General features: G+C 40.2%; 1 protein-coding gene across 1 annotated transcript in view; it reads right to left on the bottom strand.

Moving 5' to 3' along the window:
* Positions 1–14,059: 14,059 nt before the first annotated feature.
* The window catches only part of OSTF1 (osteoclast stimulating factor 1), a gene marked incomplete at both ends in the record, with an annotated part of 56,570 nt that continues 46,851 nt past the window's right edge, over positions 14,060–23,778 (bottom strand). The window contains 2 exons of the mRNA XM_080708388.1: positions 14,060–14,118; positions 21,593–21,691. Of these exons, the coding sequence (XP_080564514.1) occupies positions 14,060–14,118; positions 21,593–21,691 (158 nt within the window). The remainder of the gene's footprint in view (positions 14,119–21,592; positions 21,692–23,778) is intronic.

Genomic DNA, 23,778 nt, shown 5'->3' with positions numbered 1-23,778 from the left:
AACCAGAAAACTCTTAGAAGAAAACAGAGGGGTAATCTGTATGACCTTGGCTTTGGTAACAGAGTCCTAAATGTGACACCAAAAACACAAGTAACAATAGAAAAAAGTTAAACTAGAATAATATTAAAAACTTTTGTGCATCAAAAGACACTATCTAAAAAGTGAAAAGACAACCTACAGAATAGGAGAAAATATTTGCAAGTCATATTTCTGATAAGTGTTTACTATCCAGAATAAGTAAAGAACTTCTAAAATACAAAGGATCAATGTCCTGATTTTAAAATGAGTAAAGCTCTTGAATAGATGTTTTTGCAAAGATGTATATAAATGATCAAGGATATATGAAAAGATATTCACTGCCATTATTCATTTCAGAAATATAAATCAGAATCACAATGTAATATACTTCATATCTGCTAGGATGACTATAATTTAAAATTTAATAATGAAAAGTATCAAGTGTTGACAAGAAAGTGGAGAAATTGCGATCCTCATCTGTGGCTGGTGGGGATGTGAAATGGTGCAGCTGCAGTGAAAACATTTGGTATTTCCTTTAAAAAGCTAAACACAAAATAACCATATGTTATAATACTGATAAACCTTAAAAACATTATGTTGTCAATTAAGCTGGATACAAAAGGATAAACAGTGCATGATTTCACTCATATAAAATATCTAGAAGAGGCAAATAACAGAGACAGAACACAGATTAGAGGTTAGCATGGACTGGAAGAAGAGGAAATGGGAGGTTATTGCTTAATGATTAGAGTTTCTGTTTGTGATGTGAAAATGTTTTGGAAAGCCAGGCACAGTGGCGCACGCTTGTGATCCCAGTACTTGGGAGGCTGAGACAGGAGGGTCGCAAGTTCGCAGCCAGCCTCAGCTATTAGTGAGGCCCTCCCTCTGCAACTTAGTGTGACCCTGTTTCAAAATAATGAATAAAACATAGGGGCTGTGGGTGTAATTCAGAGGTAGAATGCCCCTGGTTCAATTACTAGTATGGCAAAAAAAAAAATGTTTTGGAATCAGAGGATTATAAATGGTTGCACAGTAATATCAATATAATGAATTGTGTGTGTGTGTATGTGTGTGTGTGTGTGTGTGTACATGCGCTACTGAAGATTGGACCCAATCCCTTTTTATTTTTTATTTCTGTACACGCGCTACTGAAGATTGCACCCCATCCCTTTTTATTTTTTATTTTGAAACAGGGTCTCACTAAATTGCTGAAGGCCTATCAGTTGCTGAGGCTAGTCTCTGATCTATGATCCCCCTGTCTCAGCCTTCCAAGTACTGAGATTACAGGCTTGCTACCAACATGTCCAGCTAATATCACTTTTAAAAGTTAAATATATTTTACTACAGTACCAAAATAAAAAGCACCCTAACAAAAGAATGTGAGCAAGTACCTATTTTATGACTATTTGCCTTTTTATAGGGGACTTTTTTTTTTTTTTTTTTTTTTTGCGGTACTGGGGATGGAACCCAGGGGCATTCTACCTCCAAGCTACACTCCCAGCCCTATATCTTATTCTATATTTTGAAACAGGGTCTCACTAAGTGCAAGGGCCTCACTAAGTAGCTGAGGCTGGTCACAAACCGTGATCCTCCTGTCTCAGCCTCCCAAATGCTGGGATTACAAGCGTGTGCCACCATGCCCGGCTGAGGACTATATTTATTTAACTAAAATTCTTAAGTACTCTCTGTGTTCCAAACTCCCTGTTAACAATCTGGTCAACAAATACTACGACAAACTCCCTGAGCTCCAGGAATTTACAATGAGGGTAGCACACAAAAGGAGGACCTCATCCAGACCAGGTTGGGTTAGAAAACAAGAAGAAGATAAAAAAAAAGGTCACAACATTCTTGGAAAGACCAGCAAGTTTGCAAAGGCCAAATGTGAGACAAACATCAGGCATTAGGAGGAACCATTAGCGGTTGAGCAAGATTGGGGCCAAGTAGGGGAGGAAACGGTGGGTTTTGAGGGGTGGCGTGGAACGAGGTGAAGACACAAGCAAAAACCAGACTCAGCCACACCAGTGCGTCCTGATCGTATCCCGTGAAGAAGCCCTTACAGGATTTTGAGCAAGGTGATAATACAATTCTTGGCAACTCTATGAAGTTTGTTTTTATGATTGGTAAGACTAAAGAGAGAGATCCGGGCATTTCCATGAATTTGAGAAAAAGTCTTTAGGACTTAGAGGACCTGTCCATAATGTCCTACAGTCACAAAAGTTTTGATTAATCCTGTATTGGGGGGTTTAAGATAAACAAGCATTCTCATACTTTGCTGAAATAGGGAGATCACCCGGTCAGGGTGATTTGACTATGGAAATATTGTGCATACTCAGCATTCCTTGAGTTTATCTTAGAGGTAGGTAGGCTCGTGTGTTAAATGGAACTTACATAGTGTATTCATCACTGCATTGTTTATAATCATAAAAGATTGGAAACTACATAAATATCCATTAGTTGTAGCTCAGCTGAATAAATTATGGCGTAACTGTATGCTGGCATACCATTTGACAATAAAAAGAAGCGATAAATCTCTCAGGTACAAATACAGAATAATTATAAGATAATTTTTAAATGACAACAACAAAACAACCTTTCCTAGCAACCATTATAAAATATGATACTATTTATGGGTTTTTTTTAGGGGTGTTGAGGGCTGAGGGTGCGGCTCAGAGGAGGAACATTTGCCTGGCATGTGCAAAACCCAGGTTCAATCCACAGTACTATAAAAGGGTGTCATGGATCATAATTTAAAAATAAAAAGCTACTGCCACGTGAATTCTAAATAATAACAAGAAATAGTGAAGCTGGTGTGGTGGCACATGCCTGTGACCCCAGTACTTGGGAAGCTGAGACAGGAGGATTGCAGGTCTGACGCCAGCCTCGGCAATTTTTTTTGTGTGTGTGTGGTACTGGGGGTGGAGCCTAGGGGCTTTTCTACATCCAGGCTATACTCCCAGATCTATTTTATATTTTATTTGGAAACAAGGTCTCACTAAGTTTCCCAGAGCCTCACTAAGTAGCTGAGGCTGGCTTCGAACCTGCACAATCCTCCTGTCTCAGCCTCCCAAATGCTGGGATTACAAGCGTGTGCCACCATGCCCGGCTCAACCTCAGCAATTTAATGAGGCCCTCTGCAACTTAGTGAGATGGTATTTCAAAGCAAAAGATAGGCCGGGCATGGTGGCGCACCCTTGTAATGCCTGCGCTTGGGAGGCGGAGACAGGAGGATTGCGCAGGTTGGTAGCCAGGCTTGCTGGCTTAGGAGACCCTGTTTCCTAATAAAAATATTTTTAAAATAGGTCTGGGAGTGTAGCCCGGATGTAGAAGGGTTTCCAGGAACCCCAGTACCACCAAAAAAAAAGAAAAAGAAAAATGGGGCTGGGGGTGTAGCTCAGAGGGAGAATTCCCCTGGGTTCCATCCCCAATATGAAAGACAAGGAAGGGAGGGAGGAATAAGGAAAAAAAGGAAAGGAAAAGAGGGAGGAATGAAGAAAGAAATACAGCAAAGCAAAATATGAATGTGTTATTTGTGTAAAAACAAAAAATAAATCTCAAGTTAAAAAAAAACATATGTTATAAAGAAAATTAGTAGGAAAATTGGGAACTAAAATTATAATAACATTGATGCCCCTAGTTGCTTGGTGTTGTTCTAGTTTTAGAGAAGACTGTCTTACCCCTCTAGAAACTCGTTTTTCTCACTCATTCTACAATGTTGACAATGATCATTGTAAAGCACATTGATCTATAGTTTCTAAAATCCAACTAAATATTCCCTTCTTTTGAAAATGAGAATTTTGCTAGCAGCAAATTCAGAGTTTTCAGAGAAATAATAAAACACTTGTGCAACTGGTTCCCAACGATATTAGCTGCTTAGCTCTCAGTTCTAAGTTTACCCTGTTATGTTAGAGTTCTGTGGCTTTCCCATTTTTGTGTGTATATATTGGAAATATACATAAAAATTAATTTTAAGGATGGACTCAAGACTTACAAAAAGTTTTATAGGGCAGTTGGGCTTTAAGTTCAATGTTAGACATTTATATCATTATTCCTTAATTATTCTCAAGGATATTCCTTAACCTGGAAGACTGGATCACTGTACCAAAACTCCTCAGCTGAAAGACATATCTGTTCACATTCCAACCAGTCTTTCTCTTTCTCCCTCTCTCACACACACACATTTTCTAGAACTAGAAAAAATTTTGTGTGTGTGTCATACTAGGGATTATCTCCAAGCTACACACCTCAGGTCTTTTGTTTGTTTGTTTGTTGTTGATTTTGAAACAGGATCTCTCTGCATTGCTGAGGCTGTTTTTTGTTTATTTGTTTGTTTGTTTGTTTTGTGTTTTTATGTGGTACTGGGGATTGAACCCAGGAGCATTCTACCTCTGAACTACATCCTCAGTCCTATTTTTTTATTCTTTGTGCGGGGGGGATTTGTTTGTTTTTGTTTGTTTGTTTGTTGGTACTGGGAATTGAGCTCAGGGGCATTCTACTTCTGAACTACACCTCCAACCCTATTTTTTATTCTTTATTTTGGAACGGGGTCTCACTAAGTTGCAGAGGGCCTCACTAGTTAGCTGAGGCTGGCCCTGAACCTGCAATTCTCCTGTTTCGTCCTCCCAAGTACTGAGATTACAGGCATGCGTCACCCTGCCCAGCAGCTAAAGCTCGTTTTGAATCTGCAATCCTCCTGTCTCAGCCTCTGAAATACTGGAATTACAGGCATGCATCACCATACCTGGCTGAACTGTACACTTTAAATGGTAAAATGATCTAGGAATAGTGCTGCATGCCTATAATCTCTGAAATGAGAGGATCGCAGATTCAAGGCCAGCACAGTAACCTATAGTGAGACCCTAGATTTAAAAAATAAAAAGGGCCGGGCGTGGTGGCGCACACTTGTAATCCCCGCGCTTGGGAGGCTGAGACAGGAGGATCACACGGGTTCGAAGCCAGCCTCAGCTACTTAGCGAGGCTTTCAGCAGCTTAGTGAGACCCTGTTTCCAAATAAAATATTAAAAAGGTCTGGGAGTATAGCCCGGAGGTAGAAAGCCTCTGGGTTCCACCCCTAGTACCACCAAAAAAAAAAAAAAAAAAAAAAAAATGAAATAATGAGTAAACTGCATGGTATACAAATGATATCTCAGTAAAGCTGCTTAAAATAAAATACAAATTTAAAAGCATTTTAAGCAAATGCATAATATAATCCATTTTTAAAAAGATCAAATAATAGATAATTCTTTAAGTCACAACAAAATTAACTCCTTGTTGGTATAAAAATGAAAAAGAAAATTCCCATGGATTCTATAAAATAGGGAACAAGAAAATAATATGATTGGAGCCAGGTGTGGTGGCGCATGCATGTAATCCCAGTACTTGGGAGGCTGAGACAGGATTGCACAAGTTCGAAGCCAGTCTCAGCTACTTAGTGAGGCTTTCAGCAACTTAGTGAGACCCTGTCTCCAAATAAAATATAAAATCGGTCTGGGAGTGTAGCCTGGAGGTCGAAAGCCCCTGAGTTTCATCCCCAGTACCACAAATTAGTAATACTATAATACTAATACTAATAAAACAATATGATTGAAGAACTTAAGACATGAGTATTGGCTTTTCTCATAATAAAGAAATTATATTGGAAGAGGAAGGAACATGACTTATATAGAGAATAATGTTTATTAGCAGTTTGTGATAAAAAGAAAATGAGATAGTTCTGGATGTATATAGTTGCAATTTTAGCATTAAAACAAAATCACATACAACAGGAAAGATTCACAAACTCATTTGAACAAAATAAAATTTTATGTGTATTGGTATGAATTCATGTGAAACCATTACTAACACTACAAGAAAAAAATACATGCAAGCTATTAAAATAAGCAAGGCACATAAGTAAAGACTGAGGAAACAAAACTGACCTTGCACTCTTATTTATTTGAAGTCATTACAAAGTTTACTGGGCTCTTGGTTGGAGAGAAAACATAAGAGCCACAGTATTTACTGAAACGTGACCTTTAGCCCATGGTTTCGTTCTTAGGATTCCTTGGTGGATCCAAATGGCAAGGCTGCTACGCAAGTACTAAGTAAAACTATCTTATAAGTGTGGTCTTTATTATTCATCTGAAAAAGAAAGCACCTTAAACATAAAGGGTCATTTGCTGAGAGGTGAACACAGAGACATGGGCATTATTAATATTCTGTGATTAGACATTGTGCATGGGACCATGCGATCTTGTTATTGTAGAAACAAAAACACAATGGAAATTGGGAATTAGGACACAAGACATTCAACTCCTATTTACCTAGGGGAGGTGATAAGGGACGGCCACAAACCATGGATGACAGAAGCGCCATCTCTCACATTTCCTCGTGGCTAGCATTCCAATTTCTTTCCATAATAACCATGTTAACATTTATCAGAAGGCAAAAGCAAGTCTGTAAAAAGTTAATTTGCTCAGGCCCTCTCTGTTTTCCTGTGTGTGGCTAAAATGTAGTTGTAGAAAAAGAAAAGAGAGAAGAGAAAAGGCTGAATATAGAGTACCTGGGAACTCCATGAGAGGAAACCCTACCTACGGCAGAAAAACAAGCCCCGGACCAGCAACATGATCTAGAAAGGACACCCTGCAGCTGTCTCAGAGGCCGTGCGCATCCACGCCTCACTAGCCATCAGCTGTCACCAACTAATGTTCCTCTTAGCAAGGCATTGGGGGCCTCAGGCTCCAACTATTAAAAGGGGGGGAGAGGGCCGGGTGCGGTGGTGCACACCTAGTACTTGGGAGCCTGAGACAGAAGGATTGCAGGTTTGAGACAAGACCTTGTTTCAAAAATCAAAAATAAAATAGTGCTGGGGGTGTAGCTAAGAGGTAGAATCACCTGGGTTCAATTTCCAATTAAAAAAAAAAAACTTTTAAAGAGAAAAGGAGAGACAACCCATTGGACTAAACATCTAAAGAGTGTTTAAGAAGAAACTTTAAGAACAATTCTCCAATAGCAGATGTAGTTTTCTTGTTGAAGTTTCCTAAATAAACACTTGGTGGTCAGAGGTTGTAGTAATAATAATAGTAATAAATGAATTCACAGGAAAAAAAAACATTGCTGACTAATAATGAAAAATGGAGAGAGTAGATAAAGAACAATATTTCTGATTTTAAGAGCAGAAACTGGGTATGGTGCTGCATGCCTGAAATCTCAGTACTTGGGAGGCTGAGACAGGAGACTGCAGGTTCAAAAGCCAGTCTCAGCAATGCAATACACACACACACACACACACACACACACACACACACACGCAGATGAGAGGCATTAACAAACATAATATGGTCTTTGTGTGTGGCAGCCAAAACATTAACCACACGTGTAAAGCCTATGACTCACCAAAGCACAATACTCCTGGCACTACTGGCTGCCGATCTCTAGATACAGCTGGTAAAAACCCCCAGCTCCATAGGACCACATTCACCTACCCAGACGGGCTGCAAGTGGAGGACTCCCCAGTGCCCTTTCACCATGAGACCCGCCATCTGGACCCCTGCTCCAAGATTAAGTGCAGGGGCTTGTCCTATGTCCTAATCATGAGGCCTGAGGGGTTCTACATGTTGGAGAACTGACAGTGCCCACACTGTGTTGTGCTGTACTCTGAAGTTCTTAACCTGGTTTCAAGGGTGGGCTCTAAAAAGTGGGAGCAGCAGTCTTGCATCTGTAAACAAAGTGTAAACAGTGCTCGCTTCAGCAGCACATATACTAAAATTGGAACGATACAAAGAAGATTAGCATGGCCCCTGCTTGCAAGGATGACACGCAAATTCGTGAAGCATTCCATATTAAAAAAAAAAAAAAAGAAAGAAAGAAAGAGTAAACATCACCGGCTCCTCATCCAGGTGTGTCAAGGAGACCAAGGGGCCCAACCAACGTCACAGGGCTAAGTGGCCCGAGGAGAGCGGCTACATGCCTGGCTTTCCCTACACCCTGGTGTCACAGCGACGTGTCCTCTGGCTGAGCCTTCAGGTCTATTGATTTCTCTGCAGCAATTTCTAGTTTCCATCAATGACTGGTTTGGACAGATTCTCCAAGCTAATCGGTATCCAAAATGACTTCCACGTATTGCTGGGACTCAGTCCTGGTGCCAAAGCATTTTCTTGTGATCCAATGAGCTTTCCTTTTGGAATGAGGAATGATGAAATTCCCAGTATTGTTCTTATTCTTTTACCTTCTTGTTCAAAATGAGTGGTGATTGCATTTTCTTAGTCTCTTAATTGACTGAAATCCCCGCTGTCTTCTCATTGACACTATGAGCCCGAATTCTCAGACCTCAGAGGGGAGACATGTGTGTGGACGTGTACGCATTTAAGTAACTGGATTGTGTCAATTGCGAAATAATGTTAAGTATGGTGGCCCATGTTTGTAATCCCACGCTTGGGAGGCTGAGACAGGAGGATCGCACAGGTTCGTAGCCAGCCTCAGCTACTTAGTGAGGCTCTCGGCAACTTAGTGAGAACTTGTTTCAAAATAAAAATAAAAATAGGGCTGGGGTGTAGCTTGGCGTTAGAATGGCCCTGGCTTCTATCTCTAGTGCTGTGCATGGGGGGAGTCCCAAAACATTTGTTGACTATCATTTATACCCAAACACAATTATTTGTTTTTAAAAACTTCCAGATTCAGGCCCATGATTAGAAAGAACACATACTGAGTAATCAACCTATCAGGCACTCCTCAAAGCCAGTTACACTTATCATTTTTGTTAATCCTCAAAACTCTAGACTGTGAGTTCTGATGCTTCCTGTTTTCATCTAAGGAATCTTGAGTGTTTAACAATAACACTCAGACTCCAGGGCCACCGGATTCCAAGGTCACTCAGCAATAAAGTAGCAGGACCGGACTTGAATTCAGAGTTACTCCAAAGCCTGTACTCTTAACCACTTCTAGAAACATTTTAATGGCTTCTGTCAGCACTAAGGGCACTTTGCAAACGTTGGCCATTTCTCCGCTGCTGCTTGGCCTCCATCCTCCTGCTCTTCCGCTTCCGTTTCCTCTCACTCTCTAATGCATTCCTTTGAGTTATCCCAGTTTTCCTTCCCATCCATGTAAAGTGACCTCATTCCAGCTTCCTGTCTACAGTGCAAGCCTGGGCAGGGGGCTGAGCCTCCTGGGAAACCCTAGTAGATGGTCACTGGCAAGAGAACTACAAGCTGCTTGTAATCCCAGATTTTTAAAAATCTTTTTGGTTTGAAACAGGGTCTCACTAAATTGCTAAGAATCTTACTAAATTGCTGAGGCTGGTCTCGAACCTCGAACCTACAATCCTCCCGTCTCAGCCTCCCAAGTGCTAGGATTACAGGTGTGCACCATCAGCTTTAAATCATATTTCTTTAGGATTATTAGTAGAGAACCAAAAAGTTTTCCAAAATTCTTCTGGGTGAAAAAAAAAAAAAACCGACCTAGATCTTTTGTAAAAATCTCTTAGGGTTAGTTTAGATAATATAATTAATTGTCTAGCAGACATGCTGAATTAATTATATGCCCACATTAGGGCTTGAAATGTAAAAGGAGCTGCTCTTTCTGCATATTTTCCTAACAAAATGCGAGTGCACCTCTGATAGCTGAGGTGACAGCAAGTGCAGGGACTCAGGCGTCCACCAATCCTGCACATCCTTCCTCAAGCATAGTAGCCTTCGGTCAGTTCCTTCGTCAGCCCTCAGCTTCTCCATAAAAAGGCAGGAGCACTGATGTTCATTGCCTGGGTGCCTGTGGTGACCATAGACATCATGTCTGTAAAAGTACCTGGCATAGGATTTGGCAAGGTAGACAATTAATGGCACTTTTTTTTTTTTTTTGCTTAATTTTATGTCATTTTAAGGGAAGGGCAGATGTAAAAATATGTTATTAAAAAATAAAAACACACAAAGTATAAATTTGTGGTGTACAATTTTTCCTTAAGGAAACTGTCCACTCAGGCTATATTTATAGTTAAGAGACATAGAATCTTTTGCACTACGTCTTCCTCCAGATCCTTAGCTCTTAGTAGCAGATAATTTGAAGTTGGGATATGTCATGTATTCCTGCTCTGTGTATTACTGGCACATATATATTTACTTACAATATAAAACTGAGAAGACACTCCACAAAATCAAACAGGGAAATAGAAATGACCAGAGGTAACTGCCATGTTCTGTGGCCTCTCAGAAAAGAAATGATCGAGCCAGGCTTGATGGTGCATGCTTGTGATCCCAGTATTTTGGAGCCTGGCCTGTGGTCCGTGGCCAGCCTCAGCTTAGTGAGGCTACCTGCAATTTAGTGAGATCCTGTTTCAAAATAAAGAATAAAAAATATGGCTGGGAGTGTAGCTTGGAGGTGGAATTGCCCTCGGGTTCCATCCCCAGTACCACACACACACACACAAAAAAAAGATCACTTCTGCAGATGAGAAATACAGTGTTCCCAGTAAGAAAGATACCAGTAAATCATAAGTTCTAAATAACAAAGAACATTTATAAGGAAGTCTTACATAAAAAAGTATGCCTTCTTCTACTTAAAATAATACAAGTATTATTTTCAATTTGATATTCAAAATTAAAAATAGAGCCACTGTTGCTTTGCTTAATAGTTCCTTTTGGGAAATAATAACATGGCTAATCTACTTTAAAAAGAAGCCAGCAGGGACTCAGTACAGATGCACAGAGGCCAACAGCTGTAATAAACAGCAGCTCAACAACAACAAAAAATGTGCACAGACAGATGTTCTCCAGAAAAGGAGAACCCTTAAGAGAAACTCATCTTTGCACAAAGCTTTGGGCCTAGAGCTGGACCAACAGCTCATGCCTGAGAGGACAGAGAGCATTCTTGTCTAATGGTGGAATGGTCAGGCAGGAGTTCAGGCCACAGTGACTGTCAGAAAGTTCAGGTTACAGCAAAACCTCCAAAGTCATTTTCAGAACAAAACCAAAGCCCTCCTCTGCAGTCAGAGCAATGGCAAGTTCCTACAACCGACCTTGCTTGCTGAATTCAACATAAAATGTTCACGAAAGCTCAGAGCAGCCAGGCTGAATAAACAGGAAGTAAAAATAAATTTCTCACTGAGTTTCAGCCACAACTAAATAAGCTCTCCTGTTTCACCAAAGTGCATGTGTAAGTCCTCCCTTTTCTGGCCCCAAAAAAGTTAGAGTTGGCCACCTTCAGGAATCCTCATAGGTTCAATAATGTTAAAAGCAATGATAGTAAAACATTACTATTTTTTCAGAGTATTTTCATTTTTTATTTTAAGCACATAGTATTTTCATAAAATTATCTACAGTCACCCAAGCTTATTATTTCTGCCCATGTTAAAAAATTAGGTGAGCTGGGCTTGGCGGTGCAGGCCTATAATCCCAGTACTTGGGAGGCTGAGACTAGAGAATCATGGGTTCAAGACCAGCCATAGCAATTTAGCAAGACTGTCAGCTACTTAGCAAGGTCCTGTTTCAAAATAGAAACATAAAAAGGGCTGGAGATACAGCTTGGTGGTGTAACACCTCTGGGTTCAATTCCCAGTATCCCCCTCACACACAAACAGAGGCACAAATAAATAGTGTAGTTCTCATTCATTCTAATTACCCTAGGCTCAAAAGCAAAACATTACGCATTATCTCCAAAAGCTTTTTGTTAATACACAAATACCATTTTAAAGAAAAAACCCTACATGTTCTAATTTAAAGAAAGATTTCATATCTTCCAGTTAATTCTTATATAGAAATACAAATGGTTAAATCAAATTTGATGATGTATCTGTTTTGAGACTAAACTATCAACTCCTATTAAGTTCCAGAATGTGTGGTTATCCTTGCTGTCACTTGCAGATTCCTATTAAAATTTAGTTGTCGGAGTCCAGCGTGGTGGTGCACGCCTGTAATCCTAGTATTTGGGAGACAGAGACAGGAGGATATCAGGTTTGAGACCAGCATCAGCAGCAATTAAGCAAGACTATCAGCAACCTAGCAAGACCCTGTTTCAAAACAAAAACGTAGCCGGGCGTGGTGGCGCAAGCTTGTAATCCCCGCGCTTGGGAGGCGGAGACAGGAGGATCGCGCAGGTTCGAAGCCAGCCGCGCTGGCTTAAGAGACCCTGTTTCCACATAAAAAAGTATAAAAATAGGTACTAGGAGTGTAGCCCGGAGGTAGAAGGGTTTCCAGGAACCCCAGCACCACCAAAACAAAACAAACAAACAAACAAACAAAAAACATAAAAAGGACTGAAGGGATAGCTTAGAGGTAGAATGCCCCCCTATATTTAATCCCTAATACCATAAAATCAATCAATCAATTAAGTTGTCATAGACAGGCATGGGGAGGCACATCTGTAATCTGAGTACTTGGGAGGCTGAGATAGGAGAATTGCAGGGAGAATTGCAGGGTCTCAGCCAGTCTCAGCAACTTAGTGAGACCCTGTTTCAAAATAAAAATAAATAAAACTAGGGCTGGGAGTGTAGCTCAGAGGTAGGATGCCCCTGAATTTAATCCCCAGTACCACACACACACACACACACACACACACACACACACACACACACACACCAAAAACAAAAGCAAAAAACAAATTATTATCATATTTGAAAAACTTCAAACTGATTTTTCTGAGCATCCTTTCTCAAGGAAACCACAGGGGAAAAAAGTCACAGAGTCTCAGACAGAAGAAACTGTGATAAAGGCACTTATTTCCTGAGCTACCCACTTCCTTCTTCAAACATTTCCTCCTCTTCAGCAGTGTGTTTGTTGAAATCAGCATTGAAGTTTTCCTGCCGATATACTTTTGGGCAGACCTAGGGCTGGGATCTCGGCAAATTTCAGGGACCATGTTATTTTTAACATCACTGCAGTGACCCAAAATTAGATCTACAAGTGACATGTCATGTCCGCCCTACAGGAGGTTCTCTGCAACATCAACTGATTGAGCAAAAGAATCTGAACCATGCCTTGAGAAAAGAAATGTTATCAAAGGGAAAAAAAGGCATGCAAAAAAATGTCATGGCTCCTAACTACTTCAAATGAAATTATAACGTCATCTTTTAGGAGAAAATCAAAATTTTTTGCAGTACTGGGAACGGAACCCAGGGGTCTTGTACTTCCGAGCTACATCCCCAGCCCTATTTTTTTTAGTCTTTTTATTTTTGAAGCAGGGTCTCACTGAGTCGCTAACAGCCTTGCTAAGTAGTTGAAGCTGGCCACGAACTGCGATCCTCCAGTATCCGCCTCCCGAATGCTGGGATTACAAACATGTGCCACCCTACCCAGCTGAAAAATCAAATTTTTAAGCCTTTCAAGCCGTCTGCAAACTGTAATGAGTTACTGAGTTTCTTCACTTTTAGTGTAAACATGTAAATAAAACCAAACAGCTCAGAATTGTTAGAATTATTTATTTTATTAGATATGCATCTTCTTACCGATAACTGTCTTGAATGATCACAGCAGATACAGAAAGCTGAACAAAAATGTGGCGGTCAAGAGTCTTCTGTTTATAAATACAAAACATAATTTAAAAATAAAATATAATCTGTTCTTACCTGAATATAAAAATCTTTATTCATTTACCAGCAATGAGTGATACCACAAAAACAGACAAAAGGAATAAAGTCTCTTAACATGTTTATTTTTGTCAGAATAGCTGACAATCTTCAACTAAGTATATTGGTCTATTATTATAATAAGCTTCCCCCTCCTTGAAAAATCCATTCAAAATAACCCAATTCTTGAGGTAAAGAACTTTAAAAAAATCATGATTTTTTTTTAAAGAAAAAAAGCTCCTAAAATTCCTTTAGCTTGATAAATAGAAATAATCTCTTCTTGCTCTACTTTGGTGAACATAAATGTATTTATACAGCAAAGTATCCGGTCACTTATTGGCAAACCGAAGGTGGGAACTCTTCGTTTACATGGTCTACACCATCGCAGTACAGCACACTGCTATGTTCATATATACTTTTTTTTTTTTTTTACAGTTATCAATACTCTTCTTGCAAAAACAAGGTTTGGAATGGCAAAAGCGAAGGTAGTTTTAGATCGTAAAGCTCCAAAGGGTTTTAATCTGAGTCTTCATCATCAAGATAGTCTTCGGCATTGCTTAATGTTCGAACTGCATCTAAGAGGAATGGGGGGGGGCAAAAAAAGAAATTATAAATTGCTCAGATTGCTTCCTTTCAAAGCTCCTGACAACTCACCATACTGTCTTCTCTCCCTGGGGTTACTCTTTCCCTGAGGTCTTTTGCTACTCTTGCTTCTTAGTCTATCAAGTTTCTGCTACTCACTACCAGAGCTGACAAGCACCTTTGACTGCATGTTCCTGTAGGTGTACAAAGCAGGCCCTCCGGTGGTATATTTCTCCTACAAAGCTGCGGGCACCATGACTAACCAGAGCATAACCACCGCCCCTGCGCTAGGACAGAGGCATTTACAACCTCTCTCTCCCCGTGACAAGGTACCCAGCCTTCAGGCAGCCGCAGCCCAGCCCCTTCCCTTAAGAAAAGATCATGGGCTGAAAGAATGAAAGCACACAACTTTCAGATTCATTTAAAAAAAATTAAATGAATAAATCAGTTGTGCCTCTGAGTTATAACTCAGAGTGTATCTTTACACACTGGGCTTAAAAGACTCATGGCTTTGTTTTGATATTGCACTTTTTCAACCCAACTACCACAAAATATCACCAGCCTTTGACACAGGCTAGGATATAGATAGCTCGGTTAGTATCGAGTGCTGTCAGATTCATTTCAGAGGACACTGAAGATAAAGTATACTCAGATGCAAAAGAGAGAAATAAAAGTTTAAAAACATCAAGGGCCGCCAGGTGTGGTGGCCCATGCATGCCATCCCAGTACTTGGGAGGCTGAGGCAAGAGGATTGCAGGTTCTTGGCTGAAGCCCTTCACGACTAGGAGACCCTGTTTCAAAATAAAAAATAAAAGGCCAGGCGTGATGGCGCACGCTTGTAATCCCCGCGCTTGGGAGGCAGAGACAGGAGGCTCGCGCAGGTTCGAAGCCAGCTGTGCGCGCTGGCTTAGGAGACCCTGTTTCCAAATAAAAATGTAAAAATAGGTCTGGGAGTGTAGCCTGGAGGTATAAGGGATTCCAGGAACCCCAGTACCATCAAAAATAAAAAAAAATTAAAAAAATAAAATAAAGTAGGACTGGGTTATGTGTAACTCGGAGGTAGAATACCTGTGGATTCAATCTCCAGTACCATAAACAAATAAGTAGAAAGGACTGGACTCCAGGGAATGTAAAATCAACCTGAAGCAGGAGAGGCTCGAAAGAAGATGGCTGGTCTTTAAGTGTCCCCTACTCAACCACCTTGTCAAATTCTTAAAGCAGCAGATCATCCTAAATATAATTGTGGGGGGTGGGAGTAGAATACAAAGACAGGCACATTTTTAGAGATCATTCATGGAGAATGTGACAGCCATCCACAGCTCATGGTTTCTACTTAATGTGTTTCAGAGCTTGTTAGAAATGACTGATTCCAAGTCTGAGAAATGTTAAGAGATTGACCCAGAATTCTTGTCATACTCTAGAGCAAGGATCTTATCTTAGAATTATGTGAAAAGTTTCAGGATCTAATCCAAACCAGAGACCTCTTACTAGCTGAAGACAGACTATTGATAAAGCTACCAATTATAGCGGACTAATGCACATCAAGTACTTCAACACACAAGAAAAAAAACTCATTTTGGTTCCTTCAGGGAATGTTCAAGACTCAGCTCATTATCTTGAAAAATCTAATAAGGGGCAAAAATTAAGATTTTTATCTCGCCCTTACTACAAGAAATATCCCTCTGGGCAAACTAATCAGTAGACGGAGAAAATGTTTTCTTTATAGAATGTTCCAGCAAAAAGCCAAGGGGGAGTGATTAGATTAGAACACCACCATTTTGCAGCCATTAAAGAATTAACAACAGATCTAGACTCTGCTTATCAGTGAACGCTGATGTCATAGGAAGATGTACAACCAGATAGTATGAGGCTCTGCTGGAAGACCTTGATACTGTGCGGGACACATTCTTCTCTCCACCCCTAAGGAAGGCAGGTGATAGACCCAAAACAGATTACACCTCTAGATCTAGCACCAACTGACAAAAGTATAAAGGACAGGAGATCATGGCAACACCCTGAGAAGGGGCCAACACTGCAGAAGGAGACATTCAAGTCAGCCAGACCCCAACTGCTAATAAATAAATTGAAAGGTTAGAAAGGGAGGAAGAAGAGGGAGATAAGAAACACTGATTTTAAAAATAAATCAAGAGGCTGGGTGTGGTGGCACATGCTTGTAATCCTAGAACTTAGGAACCTGAGATAGGAGGATCACAGTTATGAAGCCAGCCTGAGCAACTTAGCAAAACCTTGTTTCCAAATAAAAAATAAAATAGGGCTGGCAATGTCCGAGGGTTTAATCTCCAACACTACACACACACACACACACACACACACACACACACACACACACACAATTTTAATAATAATAAATTAAAACATGTACCAATCAATCCCAAGCTTACCTAATGCTGACCCTGACTTAAACCATAAAAAATAAGTAAACAACAAATAATATGCAAAAAAATTAGCCAATTTGGGGAAGGACAGGTACTTGATGATACTAAGAAATTCCTGTTAATTTTTAGGTATGCTAATAATGTTGTGGGTTTTTTTTAAAGTGTGTTCATTTTTATAGATTTAGGAAAATGATCTTTTAGCCGGGTATGGTGGCACACACCTATAATTCCAGTACTTGGGAGGCTGAGACAGGAGGATCCGGTTCATAGCCAGCCTCAGCTACTTACTGAAGCACTCTACAACTTAGTGAGACCTTGTTTCAAAATAAAGAATAAAAAGAAATAGGAATGGAGGTGTAGCTTGGAGGTAGACTGCCTCTGAATTCAATACCCAGTTATGTAAAAAAAAGAAAAGAAACATGGTAATTGAAAAGGATAAGGGAGAATGGTTATAAGGGAGGTGAACACTGACAGGAGAGGACAGGAAAGGTGAACGAAGGGTCACCTGGGAAGTGGACCAGAGGCCAGAGGCCAGCTTCCGGCCCACACCAGCTCCCAAGCTACCAAAGTCTCCAGCTGGGCCATATTCTTCACCACTCTCCTCAAGAGGAGTTCTGGGAAGAATACACTTCATTCTCCCAGGACATACCCAGGAACTTCAGGATTTCCTGTTGATTAGTCTCCCCCACCCTTCTTGTGTGTGGTTCTAGGGACTGAATGCAGGGGCATCCTTCTGAATTACACCAACAACCCCAATTTAATTAATTAATTAATTTTGAAACAGCATCTTATTACGTTGCTGAGGGTCTTCCTAAATCACTGAGGTTGGCTGTGAACCTCCCATCTCAGCCTCCTAGTTATTGGGATTACAGGCAAGCACCACCATACCCAGAGATTTGGTTAAAACGTAGCTTTTTAAGCTAAAGCTAAAGAGAAAACTGGCAAAGCTCTTTCTCTTTGCTATTACTATCCTGCATTTTCCTGTTGTGAGAAATGCTGTGCCCCTCAATGTCTACTTCTGCTCTTTAATCTTGCTTCTCCTACGAAAAAGTATCTTTCCCTGGGGCAAACCCTGACTGCACGGAAACTAAGACACAGGCAACAACAGGACAAATAAATTCCTTCTCCTTTATTCCTTTTATGGGCTGCTCTGCAGCAGTTTTCTCTGGAAACTCCCCGCATGGCCAAGCACTGAGTGGTGAGCTGCATCGGTCCGTCGCCCACCTGGGCACATGGCCAGCGCGGCAATGCATCTCAAGCAGCATTCCCGCCTTCCCCTCTCCACTTCTATTTCTCCTCAATCCCGCTGCCCCGGGTTTACATGTCCCAAGTCAAGCATCAGCACAAAAGACAAACAAACAAACAAAAGGTGGAAGGATAAACACAGTGGGGGGATGAACCCCATACCCATCACATAAGTGAAAGACAGGCACAAAAGTATACCTAATGGTTTGATTCCACTTATATCAAGTTCACCAACAGTAAAACTAATTTGGGAGAGCAGAGGATACTTCTGGAATGTGAGAAGTGCTCTCTAGCTTGACCTAGGTTCTGGTGAATAGCTATAAAAATGGTTTAAAAAAATCATTCAGCTAGACCTTGAGATTTATGCACTTTACTTAATATGTACATTTTATCTCATTTTCTTAAAGTGGAAAAAAAAAAAACTTTAGGTAAGTGCTCAACTCTTAAGGATGGCCCTGACTTCCAATTCTATATCCCAAAAGAAATGGAAGTTACAACATGTGAATTACTTTGTCCCAATTAAAAAATACAAACTGTGCCTTTTAAAATGGACAATATCGGAACATACCATATTCACCTTAGAATTCATGCCGGCAACTAACTCTATAGCCAAATGTCCCAACTCTTCTCTCATGTAGGAGCATAATACAAATTAAAAGCTTTTTTGATGGGAGTCAGTCATGGTAGTACATGTGTATAATCCTAGTACTTTGGGAGGCTGAGACAGGAGAACTGCAGGTTCAAGAACAGCCTCGGCAACTTAGCTAGACTCTCAACAACTTAGTGAGACCCTGTTTCAAAATAAAAAGTTAAAGGGGCTGGGGATATAGCTCAGAGGTAGAATGTTCTTGAGTTCAATACCCAGTACCAAAGAAAGAAAGAAAGAAAGAAAGAAAGAAAGAAAGAAAGAAAGAAAGAAAGAAAGAAAGAAAGGAGAGGGTTTTTAACTGGATTGTTGGAGAAATGAAGCAAAAAAGAAACATAGAGAAAAGTAACATGCAAACTGAAATGTGAAAATCCATTTCTTAGCCCTATCTACAAGGTCCCAATTTATTATCTCATTAATGAATTCATTATATAATCAATGCAAAAGTAGGAAAGTAGACTAAGGCGCTGGAGTGAACAAAGGGGAGCACCCACCTCCTAGACCAATTCTACAAAGGCAGCAGAAGGGTGAAGAGTAGGGGGAACCTTTCCCACCTGGCTTCCCAGTTCCAACTGCTCATGAGGAGGCTTCTCGGTACAGCAATCTGGGGTCTTCGAAGGTCTTTCCTTGCCTATCAAGACTAAGCTCACAGTATACATGAACTCCTGATGAATGTGAACTCATAGGAAACCTTACTCTTCAGTTAGGATGGTCAGAAGGCACTGGCCTAGCAACCAAAGTCAGGGACAGAGAAAGGAAGTTAGACCACAGACGTCCTTCCTGACCAAGGAAGCAAGACACAAGGCAAGCTCAAGGAAAAGCATCTCCTACGCAGCTGCAAATGACTTCACAACAAACTGTGGCCGGGCAGCACCAGCGCACCTGATCAACACGTTTTTATTCACTGAGTAGAATCCATATCCATAAATGGATCGTTGTTTTAAAGAGAGAATTGCTCTGCCTATGGGTATTCATAGCTAGGACAAGGACTCCCAAACCAATTAATGTTTACCTTATATCCTCCAAGTAAAAAAGCAAAATAAAAAATCCAGAAGAAATATATATCTGGTAGAAAGGACAAAATAGACAACAGACTCATGAGGAGGGCTATGATGGGAATTTGGAAGTAGGTAAGGAGGATTACTATTAGACACTCCCTTGGCAAAACATGAAGAGAAGGGACTGGTTACTCTTTCTGATTTACTCCAGCAGGAGACCAAAGGACTGTATTTTATTGCTTCTGCTAGGAATGGAACATGTAAAACATCCTGCTTCTCATAAAACAAGGGATAACTAAGGGAGAAATAATATTTCCCAGAGTTCAAAAATTAATGAGAATTTTATTAAATGATTAAAGACAGAAAAAGAAATTAGTATTCTATTATACCTATATAACTGTAAAAGAGATACTCTCATGAAGCTAACCTGGAAACAAATAGCCTTTGTTTCTATAATGGAAATTTGTTTTCTCAAAAGTCCTCATGCATCTGCACATGGTGGCACATGCCAGTACTTGGGATGCTGAGACAGGAGGATTGCAGGTTTCAGGACAGCCTCAGCAACATAGTGAGACTCTCAGAAACCTAATAAGAACTTTTTTCAAAACAAAAAATAAAAAGGAGTGGGGTGTAGCTCAGAGATAGAATGCCCCTGGGTTCAATCCCTGATTCTCCCCAACACACAACACACACACACACACACACACACACACACACACACACTCCTTGTGCTAGCCAGGTGTGGTGGTGCACACCTATAATCCCAGTACTTGAGAGGCTGAAACAGAATGATCACAGGTTTGAAGCCAGCCTCCTCAACTTAGTGAGGCCCTCAGGAACTTAGTGAGAATCTGTTTAAAAGAAAAGAATGAAATGGGGCTTGGGGTAAAACTCAGAGGTAGAACACCCCAGGGTTCAGGGTTCAGTTCCTAGTGCTACCAAAAAATCCTCTAGCAATATGGATTGGCTAAACATTATTATCTGGTATTCCCTAGAGAATACCAAAAAATTTTGGATTGATGAGCAGCAATGGCAAAGGATCTGCAAAAAGCAACTCTTTTACTGTATGAGCTTCTGTTGAGAGAATGGTAAAATAATGTGTCAAAGGTTGGCTTACACTTCAGAGTGGTGTGAAAGTGTCAAATATAAGACATCAGGGTAAGACTTGAGAAGTAAGAAAGAGGATGCCCTCTTCCCAAACCTCTATCTACCGTTCTTGTTTCTTCTTCTCTGGGAGTGAATGGGTCAAGTGGATAATGATGAGTGGAAGAGGAAAGGAGAGGTGGATGGGGACAGTTCAAGGCACATCCTCCCAGGATTCATTACAGTGAATCTAGGGGGCCGCGTACTGAAACGTCAAATAAACAGCCTTCTCTGAATAGTAATCACAAATCACTAAGGTGTAACTTAACACCTTTCTTTCAAAACCACCACACAGGATTTCCTTTACTCTTTTTTTCAGATTTAGTTTTTCATATTGGTAGATATTTTTCTCTGTTTTTAAGAGCCACCCACAGTACTATGAATAAATTCCAAAATGTTTAGCAAAGTCTAGAAAAACTTTCAATTACAGTTTGTTGATACCCTCAACAAGTATGTATCTGTTTAAGACTTAATTTAAATAGTATTTAGTTATTACCACTCATAAATACATATATGAAATGATGGAAGAGAAACCATCAGCCTCTGAAAAAGACTCTCATTGAAAGCAAGGTGACTAGAAATTGATTGCAAGAAACAAACAGGATGAACATGCTGGTCCACGCCTATAATCTCTGAGAGGCTAAGACAGAAGTATCATAGGCTGAAGGTCAGCTTCAGCAACTTAGCAGGGCCTTCAACAACTTAGTGAGACCCTGCTTCAAAATAAAAATAAAACAGGGCTGGGGGATATAGCTCAGGGGTAGAATGCCCCTTTGTTCAATCCCTAGTACCACAAGAAGGAAGGAAGGAAGGAAGGAAGGGAGGGAGGGAGGGAGGGGGGAAGGGAGGGGAGAAGAGAAGGTAAAGGAAGACAATCCATATCTTTCTCTAAATTTCTATTTTGAAGGTTCTGATTTAGAGCAATGATATATAATCAAACTTCTGGATCATCTAAAGAGTTTATATAGAAAAAAAAAAGTATTCCCTGGTAATGACCTTAGTCATGAGGGTCCCAGGAGAAAAGATTTAAATCAAATACCTGTTCCCTGTTTCTTCTTCAGGAGAGATGCACAGGCAGCATTGGTGGCCATGTCCAAGGCCAGCTTCTTCTCATTGTTTCTTAAGTCTGTTCTGGCACCTTCCCAACGCAAGAAAAGTCAATTAGTCTTTACAGACTACATGGCAGCAGCCAATCCTTTTTTCCACCAAGACTAATTGTTTTTGGTAAAATTCAACTAGAGCCCAATAGTGGCACAGAGTTAGACTTTCTCAAAACAGTGTATCTGGTACCTTTAAAAAAGTTCCTATATCTATGATATTCGTGCTCCGTTGAAATGCAGCCTTTCTCAACCTAACTGAGGGGATGGGAGGGGGGAGAGGGAAACTCTCTAAAGCACATGATGTACTTAAACAAACATATAGATATAAACCACTAAACCAAGCATGGGAAGGAGGGTTGGGGAGGGAATGGGGTGGAGATTGGGCAGGGGCTGAATGGGTGATGTGTGCATATATGTCTACATAAGTTTTTTTTTTAATCCCATTATGATGTATGAATACAATGCACAAAAAAAAAAAAATGTAGCCTTTCTTTTCCAGACCCAACAGGGCACAGTGGGACTTTTCAGTGAGTTCACCTTCCCCTTGGGAAATCCTAATTCACCACTTATACCCCACTGGTTACAGGTGCCACTGCAGGAATTTCTGGAGCTTAAGTTCAACACACCCTTTGCCTCTTCTTCTGCTTAAGTTTGGGTGTAGAAAATCCCTGGAAGATTTCATGTATTAATGTTCAGAATTGACATAATTAAGTCATAAGGGCTGTAATCTCATCAGTTGATAGATCAATTGTAATGGATTTATTGGGTGGCAACCTAGGCAGGTGGGGTAACGTTGGAGGACATGGGTCCTGGAAATGTGGCCTGGGAAACTGTGCTTGTGTCTTTGAATCCCCTTGTTTTTTCTCTCTTATTTCCAGCCTCCATGATGTGAGAGCATTTGCTCTTTCCTCTCTGCTTTCCAAAATCATGCCTGGTGCTCTAGCCTGACATGGACTGGACCTCTGAAATCTCCAGAACTGTGAGCAAATAAGTCTTTTTTCCTCTAGGTTATGGTAAGTTGTTTTGAATTATAGCAGTGAGAATGCTGACCAAAACAGGGATCTTTAGAAAAACACCCTTAGAGATGGACTTGAGGAGATTACTATCTTATATATAAAAATAACTATAACTATGCTTCCATCAGTAGACTAGCAACATAATAAAACCCAGAGGCATTTAATTGTTCCCCAATTCACTACTGCTGTAAACCCTCTCTGCCCACTTTGTCCTTACGCTAAAAATTACATCAGAATCTATGAATACATTTACATTGTTAAAGACTGCAAAATACAGAAGTATACTCAACAAAAACATAAGTCTCATTTTATTCCCCATTGTCTACTCTCTCCAGAGAAACCTATTTTCACAAGTGGGCTTGAGTTCATCTCACTTCTGTGTGTTGACAAATTCACAGCCATAAATAAACATGTACACAAAATCATACTTCATGTATTAGTTTATAATTTCACTTTTTTAACTTAACAATACATAATGGTGCTCTTTTCTTAGCAGCATTCGTATTTAACTGAATTTTTTTTAAATGTTTGTAATTACTTCATTTTGTGGATGTTCCAAAATTTAATCACTGCTTTACCAAAAGGTACTTAAGTTCCAAATTTCAATGATCACAAGTACTACAATGAACATCCTTAAGCAACATGTTTGTTCACACAAATATCTGAAGAATGGCTTCCTAGAAGAGGTGCTGAAATGTAAAAATATGAATACTTTCAATTCTGCCAGTTACTGTTACGATTTCCTTCCGAGAAGGCTTTACCAGTTCACACTTTCTACCACAGGGTTTCCATCTATTTAAGTGGTGCCACAAGGTGTCTGCAACCATACCCCTTTTGGAAAACAAAAAGTAAGTGTTCTAAAATGTAAAGGCACAAAAATATAGAGTAGAGAAAAAAATACAGTATATTGACGAATATAATGAAGCCAGGTACAGTGACACATGCCTGTAATCTGAGTACTTGAGAGGCTGAGATGGAAGGAACACAGGTTTGAAGCTAGCCTCAGCAACTAGGTGAGGCCTTTAGCAACTTAAAAGAGACCCCATTTCAAAATAAAAAATAAAATAGGGCTGGAGGTGTACCTCAGAGGTTGGACAACCCTAGGTTAA

Source organism: Muscardinus avellanarius, assembly GCF_963383645.1.
Source record: "Muscardinus avellanarius genome assembly, chromosome: 13".
Lineage (NCBI taxonomy): Eukaryota > Metazoa > Chordata > Mammalia > Rodentia > Gliridae > Muscardinus > Muscardinus avellanarius.
This window is presented reverse-complemented; position numbering and strand designations above follow the sequence as displayed.